This window comes from Onychostruthus taczanowskii, unplaced genomic scaffold, assembly GCF_017590055.1.
Source record: "Onychostruthus taczanowskii isolate IOZ18803 unplaced genomic scaffold, ASM1759005v1 scaffold28, whole genome shotgun sequence".
Taxonomy (NCBI): domain Eukaryota; kingdom Metazoa; phylum Chordata; class Aves; order Passeriformes; family Passeridae; genus Onychostruthus; species Onychostruthus taczanowskii.
The window spans coordinates 7,853,149-7,868,717 of NW_024500128.1; the positions used below are offsets into that span (position 1 = coordinate 7,853,149).

Consider the following 15,569-nt stretch of genomic DNA (forward strand, 5'->3'; position numbering starts at 1 on the left):
ATAACAGAGGGCACAAGAGAGATGAACGATTCACAAGCAAATGCCTACAATGTGGAAACCAGGAATACCTGAATCACTGCCACGCTATCCCCATCCAGAAGGAGCCCCTTCCCCTGTCCCCAGAAAATGATGTGAGGTGGTATAGAATAACCTCTGTGTCCTAGCCATGCCCACTCTTGGATACTGCAAAAATTAACCAGGACAGAACCAGGGCAATTTTGATAACCAATCATCATGACTTTTTCTAAGAACTTGGAATCCAAATCCTTTAGACAGCTATGGAATCTGGAAAAGAGCTATATATCATCATAAACAAGAAAAATGTCTTGAGAGAACTTTGCATATCATAAGGAAGCTTTTCCAAATGATGCTATTTTCCCTTAAAATAAGGAAAAAAGTACTCCTTGAAAGCAACAATCTTACCTGCTGCACCTGGAATAGCAGTTTTTAGGTATTCAAAGGATGGGAGAGAGTCTGCATCCAACACCACGCACTTATTCATTAGAAGCAGTCAGGAGTTCCCCTTGGGGTCTCCTTCAGCTTCTATATTTTTAGGTTAAAAAACTACTCCAGAAAAAATTTAGACTAGTTCAACCCCATTGAAGTTTAGCTTTCATTTAACATGAAGGACAGCTTCAAAAGGCAAAAGCACTTGACTGCAAGTTTCCCCTCAGCAGAAACTTATCAACTCCCTTATCCATCCCATCAGTCACTTGAACAAGCCCATCAAGGATCTCAAGTGGCCTGTCAAAAGCCAACGTCAGAGAAGCTAGTGAGAATGAAGTTGTAGATTGCTGCCACAGAGATGAGACATGGTCCAAAGGTGCTCTGCTAGGTTTGTCCCATGTCCACACTGCACCACTGAGGGCTCTCTGCCTTTTTGGCTTCCAACTGCATGCAGATCAGAACACTCCTAAGCCTCCTTCCTCAACCTCTATCATTCTCTGTCCCTCTGTTTCTCTTCTCTCTGTGATCTAATGAGAAGTTTGAATGAGAGAGATGAGAAACCTTGCCCCAGGAAGAGAAGAAGAAAACCTTTGTTGCCCAGAAATGGATTAAGAGAACTTTTGCTTTCATGCTAGAACAGCTCATCCTTAAAACAGCTCCCCATAAGCTGACATGGCCTATGAAAGCAGCTATGGGAAAGCTGTAAGGCATGGGAGGGACTTACACTGTGAACAGATTTCTCTTTCCTGCGTGGTTGATTCGCTGTGACATTGAAGCCGCAAGAGAACTGTTTCTTGTGGGGAAGTCTCCACAGCATAGCAAGAGAGACTCCTCTCCCTAAGAGAACTGAAGGAAGACTATTCTAGAGGTGTTAACTGACTGAAAGTGCCAGGTTTTGTATATTTATTTTGTCAGTGGGAAAGAAAAGAGTGTGTGAGTGGAAGAGAAGTATTCTGAAGGTTGTATTCTGATTCTTATTATTCTTTCTTTTAGTTCTGCTAATAAAGCTTTCTTTATAATCTTTAAAGTTTTGATCCTGCTTTGCTCTCCTCCTAATTCTTATCTCATAGCAGAAAATGAGTAAATAATTCTAGTAGGTGCAGGGGCATTTGGCCAGCATTAGACCCACCACACTCTCCTATCATTCTCCTTGGTCCCTTTCTTGCTCAACAGTTTCACTACTGGTTCTACCTGCCAGTTTTGGTTTATATAGGTACTTTGTGAAAATGCTTTTGGTTGTTTCTTTTAGTTGTTTTATTTTTGTTGTGTGTGTGTGTGGTTTTTTGGTTTTTTTTAATTGGGTCATTATCCAGGGAAACCTATAGAAATGCCTGACAGAAGAGGTGAGCAATTAATAAGGGGAACAGAACAATTTCTTCTATTGTTACAACAAAATCCACAGGGCAAAGCTTGGACAAAGACATTTGTTTTGAGTCAATAACAAAGTAAATGCTCTAAACTAACTTTAGCAAGTTTCTTCATTTTCTTCATATGCTCCATAATAGGCTCCCCTAGAAAATAAGGCATTCTGGACGTTGTGTCTCCTGCAGTCAGTTAAAAGCAGTTGTAGAATTTTCTTTGCCATTAGACGGTAAAAACAATTGTCATCACAACCTACCAGGACTATGAAATTGGAAAAGAAATTTAAAAAACAGACAAAACTCAGATCAGTTACACTACTTTTTTTTTTTTTTTTTTTTTTTTTTTTTTTTTTTTTTTTTTTTTTTTTTTTTTTTTTTTTTTTTTTTTCCCCCTTATGACCAAAACTGAGGTTTAGTGTCTAAAGTATCTAAGACTTTTTTTCATAGTTGATCCTTCTTTCACTTTTGGCAACAAAAGTAAATTTCTCCTTTCTTTGATGGTAGCAGTTTTCTAACAAAATTTAAAGCCCTCACTCTTGACACACTCTGCCAAAATGAAGGTTTCTTTGCCACAGGTTATATTCATTTAATTACTGCTCTGATATTATTTTAGTGAAGTAACTGACATCTTTTGAACCTCTTCAAATATACTTTAAGTTATGATAAATTCAATCAGGTTTGAAAATTCTTTGTATAGAAGAATTAGTTGGTTTTGGGGTTTTTCTTCCCCAGTAAATGACTTTTTCTGAAGTCTTGTATATCTCTGTACCTAAAGGGTACTACCATGCTTATGCTGCTTTTGTGCATCTCTGACATGCAACTAAAGAAGGATATGCTGCAAATTGTGAACAGATCTCTTTCAAAACCACATACCTCAACTGCAAGATTCAGAGGTGCAAAGTTCAGCTTGATTAACTCAGATATCATCCCAATTTCAAACTGTAAACTAACTAATTTCTCTTCTTCCAATACCCCAGAGGAAACACTTCAGTGCTGCTGGCTTTTTTTCCTAGAAATATGACATTACTCATTTTAGTTTATATTACATCAAAATAGCAATTTTTTGCTTTAACTGTATTTTATCTGCACAGGGAGGTCACAGTGTAATTGAATACACAATTTCTCACGTAACAAGCCTAATACTGTGTTGATCCCAACTCACTCCAACTGATTTCCATGGAAGTTGAACCAGATTCTGCAGTACAAACATTTATAGTTTGAAACAGCACTTTAATCCTATTTTCATGCACCTTTTTTCACCAATGACCTAAATAATGTACCTGGAAAAAAACAAAGGAGGGAAAAAGAAACAAACCCAAATCACCACTCACCTCAAATATTTAAACTGATATAGAACAGATAGCATTGATTACAAATTTACCTTTTTAATGAATGCCACAGAGAATGTATCCCACGATACAATCCCATGATCCATCAGCTCAACAAATGCAGTCAGTGTAAAGGACAACATATCTCCAAAGCTGCAAGAGACAGGAGTCATGACAACATTTACCAGTAATGCAGCAGGGCAATGACCGAGGGAATAAAGCAGCAGGAAGCTTTCAGAAAGGCAGGAAAATGAAGCCAATTATGGACTAAGAGGAAGCAGAAGAGCAAGAAAGGCCGTGCTATAGGTAGTCTCCAAAACAATTTAGCATGGATAGCAAGAATAGTCTACTGGAGGAAAGCAGTTGTAAGAAAAGTAATCCCTAAGAAAACACTGCATGCAATGCTCAAAAAAAGACAAAAAAAAACAAACAAAAAAAAAAAAAAAAAAAAAAAAACCAAAAAATAAACCAAAAAAACCAAAAAAACCCCAAACCAGTCCAAATTAAACTCCTCTCATAAATTCAGAGATTTAGATCTAAGAGAGGAAAGAAGTGAACTTCTTCCTTAGCACTTATGAAATCCTCCTAATTGAAGGCCCTCAATTGCAGGTCACATTTTGGTACCTCTGCATCAAGCAAATTTGTGGGAAGTGAGAGTATTGTTTATTCCTTCTCTTACAACAAAGCAAATATATTTCAGAAATGCACCAGAAGAGATTATATATCTTGAGAAGCATCTTTCTAACAGTTAATGACTTGATTTCTTTCTTTAAACCTCGAGATGCATCTCTTTTTATCTATGAGCAACCAAATTGCAAAGCAAGCAGTTGAAATTATTTAGGTTTTGCAGGCCACTACCCTGCATTTTACTCCAGTAAATTTGAAATTCAACACATCTTTGTATGAACTCAAATTCAAAATGAGTTTAAGCTCATTTAAACTGACTAGATGCACGGGAACTTTTCATGTTAAACCACAACTTTTAAAGATTAGCTTCATTTCTATACATAGTCAGGGCATCAAACAGTCAGCAGCCACAAGGATTTCAGTGAAGCACTTCCATGAAGTAACTACTCAGTACAAACAGCAGTGCAGAGATCCTGAAAGGGTATTACCTTTCAGGGCATGTCAAACTGCCTGAAAGGTACTCTGCCAGTAAGCTGTTAAAAAGCAAAATTATACAATCAAACAGCATGAATAGTCCCAGTGATTGTAAAACAACAGCTTACACCTAATAAAAAGATGGAACAAAAAAAAATTTTGTCAGATTGGAACTGCAAAACTTAGCATGCTGAAAACCTGAGTCCAATAGTACAGCCATAGTTAATTGTTGTAATTAATTGGTGTTCCCTGATCTGTGGTTTATCCTACTGTCCTGCATGAACCCAACACAAAAAAGTGAACATCCAACATCCACTCAGATGGAAGACATTTACAGCAGTACAGAGGAATAAGGCAGACAAATGCCTCAGCTCCAATGCAGCAACTCCAGTAGCTGGATTTGGTTTCATCTGCCATTTAGGGATATCTGATCCAAGATGCAGCCTTTAATGGCCTCTTCATTTAAAAAAATAGACATTTTGCCAGAACTCCTGAGATTCCCTCCACCAAAAATACCCCTGCCATTCCTGACATTTTGTGAGTAAAACCCAAAAAAACACCAAAATACCTTTCCCTTCAGTAAATACAAGTATGCACAGTTGCTCTAATTACTCAGGACAAAATGAAAAAACTACGCCAAAGAACAAACAAGAAAAATAATGTCTCTAAAATCCACTGTAAGTTGGCAGGGAATACTTTCTTCAGCAAACAAATGGTCTAGAAGTTCTGGGGTTTTTTTTGGGGGGGAAGAGGATGCACTTTTGCTTTTTTTTTCTTGTCGTAGTTGGTATGTTTGTTTGGGGTTTCTTTAATATTGCATATCATTTAAGAACCACATTAGATTTAAAATGTCATCATTAGCATTTCAAATAAGCAAGGATTTCATATTAGGATGACAATAAGACTCTGAAAGAAATTTAATTAGCTCTGGTGCTGTCACATTCCCCAATTAATTCCTTTTGCATAATATAGTTATTTATGAACCCACAAATAAAACAGCAGCCCTAGGAAAGGCTTTCTTCTAAAAGCTTGCAGCAAATCCTAATGCATCTTCATGACAGAAAACTTCTACAAACACAAGAAATACTAATATTATAAGTATTAATATTATTATTAATTAAAACTAAGCAAGTTTCAAGGCCATATAGGTTGAAAAGTAGATAAAAATCTCTCCCAGTGTTAAACTAAACACATACAATCAACTGGTAGAGATAAATTTTCTCATCTATTGTTTTAAAATTTAGCCCGTTAACCTGTATTTAGTATATGAATGCTCTTCAATAAGCAAATTGTACATGAAAACTAATCCACATCAACAAAAGGTAAAGTTTAGATGGCTTACCTAAACTGCATTAAACTTGTGCATGGATATCAATCTTCAGAACAGCAGTGGCTGGAATGTAAAGGGATCAAGCTAACCTGGATTTACCAGTATCATTAAGTCTTTTAATCAAAACTATTGATCAATCCTACCAGATTAATACTGATTAATCCATGCTCCTCCACAGCTCTGGGGAATAAACCAGGCTAATGGAGCTGACAATTCTGGTTTGAATGTATAAACCTAGTTTTAGTAGATCTGACAGCGATACAACCATTTGGGATCCAGAAGGTGAAAGCACTTTTCAACTTAAAATGTTCAGACACCTCATAAGATGTCACTCCAGTGACTGTGCTTCAAATAATTAATGACTGAAGAAGTGCAACACTGGGACTAATCAAGCAGCAAGAAATACTTCAGCTCTATTGCTATGCAGCACACACATACACACTATGTCTCTCTAAAATATCTGACTACACACATGCACCTGCCACGCACCTAGACACCAAGTGCCACTGCAAAAGTCAAAAGCCAGGCTTAAGGGATAAGCATTAGGAGTCGCAAAGCTAAAGATGAAAGCAATCGGCAGGGTAACTAGGGCAAGATAAAGATTAAAGCATCGGCAGGGGGAGGGGAAGGGTGTTGATTCATTGTTAAGTGGTTAAACACAAGCGGATAGGTAGAAATAGACTTTCAAGTAATTAGTTTCAAAACACACACACACAGACACACACTATTAAGAGCAGCAGAGAGAGGCTAGAAATTTCAAGGCAATCAAAGCTGGTTTATAAAATTAGCAGTCTTCAAAAAAAAAAATGGTAGGAGCTGTTTAACTCAAGGCCTCTGTAAGGGTTTTGATCATACAAAAAGTCCAAAAAATAATGGGGCCTCTAACTTCATAAAATCTTTTTAGAATAAACCATAGCACAAGTCACAACAGTTCTGTAACTATCAAACCCTACCTGCTCTGGCTGAATTACTTAATAGTTTGAGGACAATTCCTAATGAAGATGCTTTTTAATGCAGCAAGAGGGGAAAAATAATCAGAAAGATGCACTGTGTAATTGCCATTTCATATCTCATTAACACTGACATCTTAATAACCTTTGCTCTCAGGCAAGCTACTTCTACAAGCCCTCCTGAATGCTGCTCTGGCTCTGGCTCTTGGATGCTTTACATTGGGACAACTGATGAAATTTCACTGTTCTTTGCTGACTCCTCTGTTCTAACCCCCATTTTGAGAGCTGGATATGAATAATCTCCTCCCTACAGCAGGTCCTGGCAAAAGCCTGCCAGGCAGCAGAAAGCTGAGGTTTGCAATGCCACCAGATGTCCCAGCGTGAGCCATTCCAGTGGATGGCCATGCTCCAATACAGCCTGTGGGTCCTCAACCTCTCTGGCAAGCCTGCCTGAGGATTAATGCAACAGCTGCTTTCTACATCTCTAGGCTTTAGAGAAATACCAGGTCAGACCTGTTAATTTAAATTCCTAAGAATTCTCTGTATTCTTACCTCAGGAAACTGTGAAGGAAAAAAAAAAAACAAACCCAAACTATTCCATATATTTTGATACTAATTTTTATTTCCTGAAAATAAAAATGACAGGAATGTGCCTGTGATCCTGATTACCACACCTGTCTCTCACATGCCTTCCTAGTATCATTTCTACAGGCTAAACTATCTTTTTATCCCGTGTGCTTATTTTGAAAGATGCCTAGAGCAAGTTAGATTACTTTTCAAAATAAATTAATGGCAGTTTAGCACCCATATCCTCCAGATGTTTTTAAAAAAGAAATTTTAAAAATTTCAATCCATGTTTCATACTCATAACAAAGTGAACATTTTATCACTGTTATGGAGGGGAAAATACTTGGCTGCTCAAATGATTATGTAAATCAAAATAATTAGTCAGACTCAGCTGTCATCAGGTAACAAAAAAAGCAATACAAGCTTTTACCAAGCTCATGTTTTATATTAAAAATACCTTTGTGTAGTGGAATCTGGAAATTAATTGTTGCTTCTCTGTTGCAACCAGAAACAGAGCCACCAGCCCACTGGGACTAGAAGCCAAAGAATGCACACCTTTACACAAACCACTTTCATAGGCGAAACAGAACCAAAGCTGAGCTCTAATTTTGCAAGGGAAAGCAGCATAGAAACAATTTAATTGGGCAGGAGGTAACAGGAGAGTAGCAGCCTACTACTAAATGCAGGAGTGGTTAACTAAGTCCCTTATCTGGGCTCACAGCCTAATACTTGGCAGCTGAAAGGCCTGACATCACTGAGGTCAACATCAAAGAGTAAGAACAGCTTTTTAAATTGGAGCTGTCAAGGATAAATGGCCATGAATAAATTTAAACAGGGGAACAGAATATATCTAATCATCAGAAGACAAGAGGCCTGGAAAAGCCATGGGGGCCAGAATCGAACTAAGTTTAAAACGAAGACTGATGATGTAGCAGGATGCTTTTCCAGCACAGTGTGAACTTTATATTGCTATGGCTCCTCTTCACTGCTTCTACACTGCCCTATTTCTTCAAGCAACCTTTCCAAGGGTAAAACTAAGCCACTGCCGAATCAAAGCAGGAGCAATTCACACCTGCTTGGTACTTAGTACAGATGAAAATGATGGAACAATCTGTGTAGTAGCTGCCCCTACTTTTCTAGATGATTACAGAAAATGCACTTAACTGCTACACAGCAATTGACACAGATTTTTTCTTTTTCATTGTGCTGGCTAAGCACTACCGAAATATTTCTTTGTGGTACAGTTTCACTGCATCATTAAAGGGAGTCAGCCTTACTGATTTCAAATCCCTTGCATTCCAAGAACAAGAAATAGCTTTGTAACCCTAGTATCAGGGTTTCACTATGTCTGAAATTTAATTTTCATTAAAGAAAAACATGGTGTGAATTTTAAACATAACTGTAAATATTCTTGAATAAACCCAAGTGTAGATACTCTTACCATGGAGTATAACTAAATCCACTTAAAGGTACATTAAGCATGGGAAACTAGCCCAGAGGAACTATTACACATTGAAGATGTGATTAGAATTACCTTTTTTCCCTTATTCCCCATTTTTTAAATTCCTGGTTTTGTTCATTTCATAGCAATTTCCTCAAACTGACTACTTCTCCTAAAAGCCCAGGCATCACTATGCTGGAAAAACACCACTCTCCAATCAGTTTGGTTTGACTACAATTTAGCACTGCAATGCAGAAGTCAATTAATAGAGCTGGTTTTTGGGGTTTTTAAAAATTTATTATGTCATCCTGTACATCCAAAGTAACTTGTTTGTTTAAATTAGCATTTGGTTTCTTTAAGTATCTTTAGTCGAGAAGACAGGAAGTGGATGCTGAGAAGTATTATAGTTTAGTTCATGATATCAAGCTCTGTGGGTTTTTTTATCGTTCTCATTTCATCTTTTCCCACTAATACATGGGGGGAAAATAGTCAGGATGTTGGATAACTACACTCATAGAACATCACTGAACTGTAAACACTACAGTAAACACTTTACCTTCAAAACATATGACCAAGCCAGCTTCCAGAACTATTGGTTTCACATCCTCAGCAATGACTCTACTACCTTTTTCAGTACAAGTCCCAAATTCAATAATTTGTGTTACTTAATTGTATTATCTCACATACTATTGCTGGAAATCAAAATATTAATATATTGAGGCAATCAAAATATTAATATCTGAGTACCTCCATGTAAACTGAACTTTCTATTGGCAGGATTTAACTCTCAAAGTCAGAATAAACTTTAGTTACAGATATGTTCTTTACTACTGTATTCATGATGTGATACATCTACATTGACCAATAAGGATCCTCTTAATAAGTATCTTAATAAGGATGAAGTGGGTAAAACCTTGTTCTCATGAGTAAACAAAGCTAAACTGTCCTCAGTCGGATCAGGCCTAAAACCAGGGTGCAATACAACTGTAAGTCAGTGTTTCAGTATTGTCCCGAGGACAAACGTAATCCATAGAAGTATACAGTGTAATACAATTTGGAAACAGAGAGGTGCTGAAAGACTATAACTATTCTTCCACAAAGAACTATTTTCACAGCAGTGAGGAAATGCTATCTAAAAGGACTTTTTAGGGTTGGAAGGTACTTCTGAAAATCATCTGGTCCTACCTGCCAAGGCAGGGTCACCTGGAGCAGGTTACTCAGGAACATATCCAGGTGGGGTTGGAATGTCTCCAGAGAGGGAGATTCCATTAACCTCCTGGGCAGCTGTTCAGTGCTCTACTGCCCTCAATGTAAAGAAGTTCTTCATCCTGTTGAGGTGAACTTCTTGTCTTTTAGCTCACAGCCACTGCTTCTTGTCCTGTTGCTGGGAACCATGGCAAAGACTCTGGCACCATCCTCTTGGCACCTGCCTTTGAGATATTTATCTGCATTAACAAGATCTCCTCTCATTCTCCACACTAAACAGGCCTAGCTCCTGCAGTCTTTCCTCTTAAGAGAAATGTTTCAGAGCCCTAATTATCTTTGCAACCTTCCAGTGGGCCTGTCCCAGGAGCTCCATGCCTTTCTGGTACTGAGGAGGCCAGAGCTGGACACAGCACTGCAGATGTGGCTGCACTAGAGCAGAGTAGAGGGAGAGGACCACCTCCCTCCACCTGCTGGTCTCAGTCTTCTCAGGATATCATTGGCCCTCCTGGCCCCAAGGGCACTGCCAGCTCATGGCCAAGTTGTCATCCTCCAGGACTCCCAGATCCTTCTCTCCAGAGCTGCTCTCTACTTGGTCAGTCCCCAGCATGTACTTGGTGCTTGGGGTTATTCCTCCCCAGGTGCAGGACCATACACTTCACTTACTTGAACCTCATTAGATTTCTCTCTACCCAATTCTCCAGCCTTTCACAGTCCTGCTGAATGGCAGCAGAGCCTTCCGGACATGTTACCAAGATGATGCTGCCAAGAATTCCATAAGCCTCATGGCACTTCAACAATTTTCCTCATAATCTAAACTTTTCTATTATGAAACAAGTTTGTATTAGGTTAAGAAACTGAACTTAGCAGAAGGATTTAAATTTCCTGCCAAATTTATTCATACTGTATCATTTATTTATTAGGCAATAATTTAAAAATAAATGTTTCAGAACTTGGTTTACAGCAGATTTGTGAAAGTATGATTTAGCACAGGTTTGGATGGGGAGCTGCATTTCCTGCATGATCAATCACATCAAGCTCTCAGAATGACAGACATGCTTAATTGATTATGCTCTTGCTTCCTTGGGTTAGCTATACTTGACATGTCAAATTTGCAAACCAGTCAAGATATTACAACATCTCTTGGGATTCAAATTTATCAAAGCCTGTACTTAACTCTGAGCAAACAGAAGCATTCTGTTCACAATCATCAGGGAAACAGGCAGGGAAATTCTGATATGAGCCCATTTACTATTTTAGAGTTTTCCTTTATACAGCTATCTGCAACAACTAGCATTACCTGGGACTAGCAAGTAATAGGAATTCAAACTGGGACAATGAACCTTACTTTTCATCTCACTAACACTGACCATTAAAATTGCCAACTATCAATCACATAAGCCAATGAAATTCAAGAGGGGAATTGGGAAAGGTGGGGAATTTTTTTTTCTGAAATTAGAAAATAAAACAAATCAAAAGCTTGACTTCAGTAATAGTAAAAGCCCCTGCTGAATTTACAGAATTAAAGCACTCATTCCATAGGCAAAGCAAAAAAAGGCTTCATCAGAAAATTTTAACAGGCATCAAAGAGCAGAAAACAGAGAAGATTGAAGACTTGCTGATGCATATGCACAGTTGTATTTACATATAAAGATTAGCGCAAGGGCCTGAACTCGGTCATGCAAAAGTAGAGGTAGTATGCAAGGTGATGATCTAATCAAGTTCTTACCAGGGCTTCATTATCTTCTGCAATTTCTGATATCGTCTGCAAAATTAAAACTTGCAGGTGAGGAAAAGCACTTCAAAACATCTGTACTCTATTTACTGCATACAACCCCCCCATACTGGAGCCATAAAATTCACAGACATGCATATAATAAGAGGCAGTAAATTGCCAACAATTTGCTGTGAACAGAAGCAGTTCAGTAAGTGTAATGAGCACTCCAAATCCATTTCAAATATTTGTTCAGAATATTTGCGCTAACTTCTGTTAGGAAAAAAAACATACCTAGACATTCTAATTTAGTAAAACATTTATATAAAAAGCCTTTGATACAAAACAATAAGGGTTTACACCTTAAGCATCTTCTGTTCTGTTTCAACGACATGTAACCCATTGCCTGGAGAACTCTTTTATTTACTTGCGGTCTCCACCACCAATAGTGATGTCAGAGTCATCAGCATTGTTGAAAGTTGTGTAGCTAGGATGGTAAATAGTAAAAATGGCACCAAAGATAGATATCCTCTTCTAAAAACACCACTTAAACATATAAAAAATAACAGAGCTAGAAAGAAATAAAAAACCCAATCCTTCTCTTACTTAACCATTTCTTCTGCCCCCTAATTCTATTTCACAGTTTTATTTCAGAGGCTTGACTGCAGTTCCACACTGGGCAGACTAGTGTTAAAAAGGACAAAAAAAGAGGTTCCTCTTTCCTTTCTGCACCTTCTTCCCAGGTCTTCCCTTTTGCACTTTCCCTCACAGCAAGCTGCACAGCAGTGTCATTCAGCTCAGAAGAGCTCTAGGACTACAAGCTCTCCAATCACTGATTCAATTCTCTAATTCTCTCCTAGAATACAGCTACAGTTTTGGGGCTTTTTTCCCTTTTGGTAAAGCAGTAATTCCTCCCACCTTTTCAAGAGGAACTAGTCTCAAGGACGGCAGCTTTTGGGCTGGCTTGTGTGAATGTTAGTGGAGAAACCACAGGAACAGTGGTTTGAAGTCCTTCTCTGCCAGCTGCAATACTCATGCCTGAAGATAGTGCTGGCACAGTTTATCATGAATCCAAACACAGACTGGGCTACAGCCTAACTCAGATCAGAGAAGTGACAAGATTTTCTCCTTGGATTTCATGCCCTTGGTTCTTTTATGCTACAACATCTATCTGAGTAGCCAGTAATAATGAGTAAACAAAAAAGAATCCTGATGATCAGACAGCCTAAACAAGCAGGGGAAAATACCCTCAACATGCTTTTATGAGCAGTAACATTCAAAACAGTTTCCATAGTAGAAGATCCAAGCTTCAGCAGAATGTCACTCCTGTGCTTCTGCAAATTAAGTGCTTCCATGCTGTGGCAGATTCTGTTAAACCACCAAGAACAATTGCCACAACAAATGGGTTTTGTCATCTCCCAAATGTGCATGGATCCTTGCAACTTTCTGCAGCATGTCAGCCAAACTTCATAGCACTCTTCCCAGGCCAGTTTTTAAAATAGCTGCTTTCTTCCAGGTGCTGACTTCGGCTAAGCAGCAAACAAAACTGAAATTAGGGCTGTATTTTTCTGATAGAGAAACAAGTGTGGTGTTTGCAAACTGGTAGCACTTCAAAGGACAGACCCTGTTTTGCCAGAGATTTCTCACAACAGGCTCTAATCAGGACATTTTCTCCATGACTGAGACAGGGATTACAGAACAAACATCTGAGTCCTAAAACAAAACATTTAGACAGCAACTCCCTTGGCATTTACAGAACTCTTACCCATCCTGAGTTAATCAGCAATCAGTTAACCTGAGGTCAAAAAGTGTGCAAAGGAAAAGAAAATATAAATTTAGAATAATATGTAGAAATAATTGAATTATATAAGACATTTCTGTTGGAGCAATACAAAGAAAAAAGATTTGACTTTGGAGGAAAGATAGCCATTGTATTAAATCAAACAGTTTCTACTGATTTTTCTTGCTTTGGTGTGACTAGAGCAGCAATCAATCTAGGACATCAAATGTTGCAGCAACACATAATTATAGATTGACTTTTACCACTGAAGATGTGGATGGAGGCTGTTCTCTAAAGCAACACATGCTATTTTCATCTGTCATGAAACCAAAACATAATAGAGAAGGAACTGGCATGAGCAGGAGTTCCTCTCATATTTACCCACAGACCATGCAAAAGTCACCAAGGAGAAGCCAAGCTGATTCTTCCAGCAAGTCAGCCTGGAAAGAAACTAAGTACAGCCTGCCACCTCCATCAGCTTTCCTCTTTCTATATATGCATAACTTTTTTTCCCTAGAGGGCTAACTCTGTGGTAGCAACCAAACAGCTCTGTAGAGCCCTTCTTGGTGAGTTACCAAGGTAGGGTCAAATATGCTGAAAGCCTTACTGATCTGGACACTGTAATTAGCTCAGTACTTATATTTATCTTTTTTTCTTTTTCTTTTTTTTTTTTTTCCCTAAAGAAAGCATCCCTCAATTGCACTTGCACAGATGGGAACAAAACCACGGCCAAAAAGCAAATGTTATAAGGGCAAATTAAATAGCAATTGTGAAAGGATGAGACTCTACAGTGGTGAAAGACAAACCCAGCAATTTTTACACAGGCAGAAAACTCAAAATAGATGCCAACCTAATACAAAATAACATGAATGACAAGTTACCAGGTTAGATATTTTTCTACCATAATATATTTCCTGTCTGACCTCAAAGGAACTTTGTGATACACTCCCAAATGAATCCCAAGAAGCAGCAGTGAGTTCTCTTCAGACTTTCTCAAGCACAGACCACTTGCTCAAATCTGCAGGTTACACCTTGAGCAGCTTCCAGCAGAGACCAGCTTAGCAGGGACCTGACTAAATCAACTCCTACCTGTTCACATGCCAAAACTACTGTACAAAGACTAAAGATACCCCAAATCTAAACCCCAGCTGGAGTAACACACAGTGCACAGGAAGGGCTTGTCTGAACTGGGGAAAAAAACTAAAATGTGGAAGCCTGTGTGGAGTCACTGTAGCTAATGATACCAAGACCTAAAGCAGTCACAGCACTTCAGCAGAACAATTGTTTCTAAGCCTGCACTGTTTGAACACGAGCAGAATTGTGTAAGAGTACCACTGAGGATAAAAGCTTTTCATGCAGTATGACCCAAGAGAGGGCCACTGTTCCAAAGGTGAAAGATGCTCACAAAAACTTCCTCCTCTACAGAAACACTGATGGGATGATGGATGAACAACCTGCCAACCACATTAAAGCACCATTTGGCAATTGCTTTTGAGGCAAACACAAGGATAATGCACATTCTAGTAACGGACGGTGTTAAGAAAAATCCAAGAGTACAAACTTCTGGCTTCTCTTTGTAACAGGTGTGGCTGTCACAAGCATATAACATCTGGGAAACACTTTGACCTGGAATAATCTACAACATTATTATTACTATTAAGTTACACAGCAGCTCTTGGACTCTTCACAGCCACCACAACATCCCACAGCTATACACAGTCCAACAGATAAAACCATCCTGGAAAGTTGCAGAAATGGAGATTTTAAGCTTTTCCCATTATTTTTCTTGGTTTTTCAAATTCTACAGTTTTGTCTGGAGTTAAAAAAAAATTAAAAATTGTTTTGCCCACCTTCATACCCCAGAGAATATTTGGAAATATAAATCCACTGCTGGAGTTACTCTTTTTATAATATTTTACAAAAGTGGTTGCTAAACAAAACCCAGTAAAACTGTCTCCTTTCCTCATCCCTCTTCCTATCAACAAGCTGTTGATATCACCATTTAAAAGGGGTCATTTAAATGCTAATATTCCCAAACACTAACAGAGTAAAAAAATCAAGCCTGGAGAAATAGCATTTAGGATGGGGGGACGAGCAACTCTCCCTCTCTTCCCTCCAAATTGTGATCTTTGACAGTTCCACCTTCAGATGACCTTGAGATTGGCTCAGTTGGTTAAAGCCCAGTGTTAATAACTGTGGGTTCAATCCCTGTAGGGGCCATTCACTCAAGAGCTGGACTCGATGATCCTTCTGGGTCCCTTCCAAGTGAGACGACTCTGTGATTTTATCTAAAGCCCACAGTGTGTGCTTTGCATATGTAAAAGATGTAAGAAAAATTGTACTTGTG

General features: G+C 38.5%; 1 protein-coding gene across 7 annotated transcripts in view; it reads right to left on the reverse strand.

Moving 5' to 3' along the window:
- The window catches only part of ELMO1 (engulfment and cell motility 1), a 302,722-nt gene that overhangs the window by 194,183 nt on the left and 92,970 nt on the right, over positions 1-15,569 (reverse strand). For all 7 annotated transcript variants that reach the window (XM_041407809.1, XM_041407811.1, XM_041407814.1 and 4 more), the window contains 2 exons: positions 11,458-11,493; positions 3,190-3,289 (listed from right to left, as the gene is read on the reverse strand). In XM_041407809.1, coding sequence (XP_041263743.1) covers positions 3,190-3,289; positions 11,458-11,493 — 136 coding nt within the window. The remainder of the gene's footprint in view (positions 1-3,189; positions 3,290-11,457; positions 11,494-15,569) is intronic.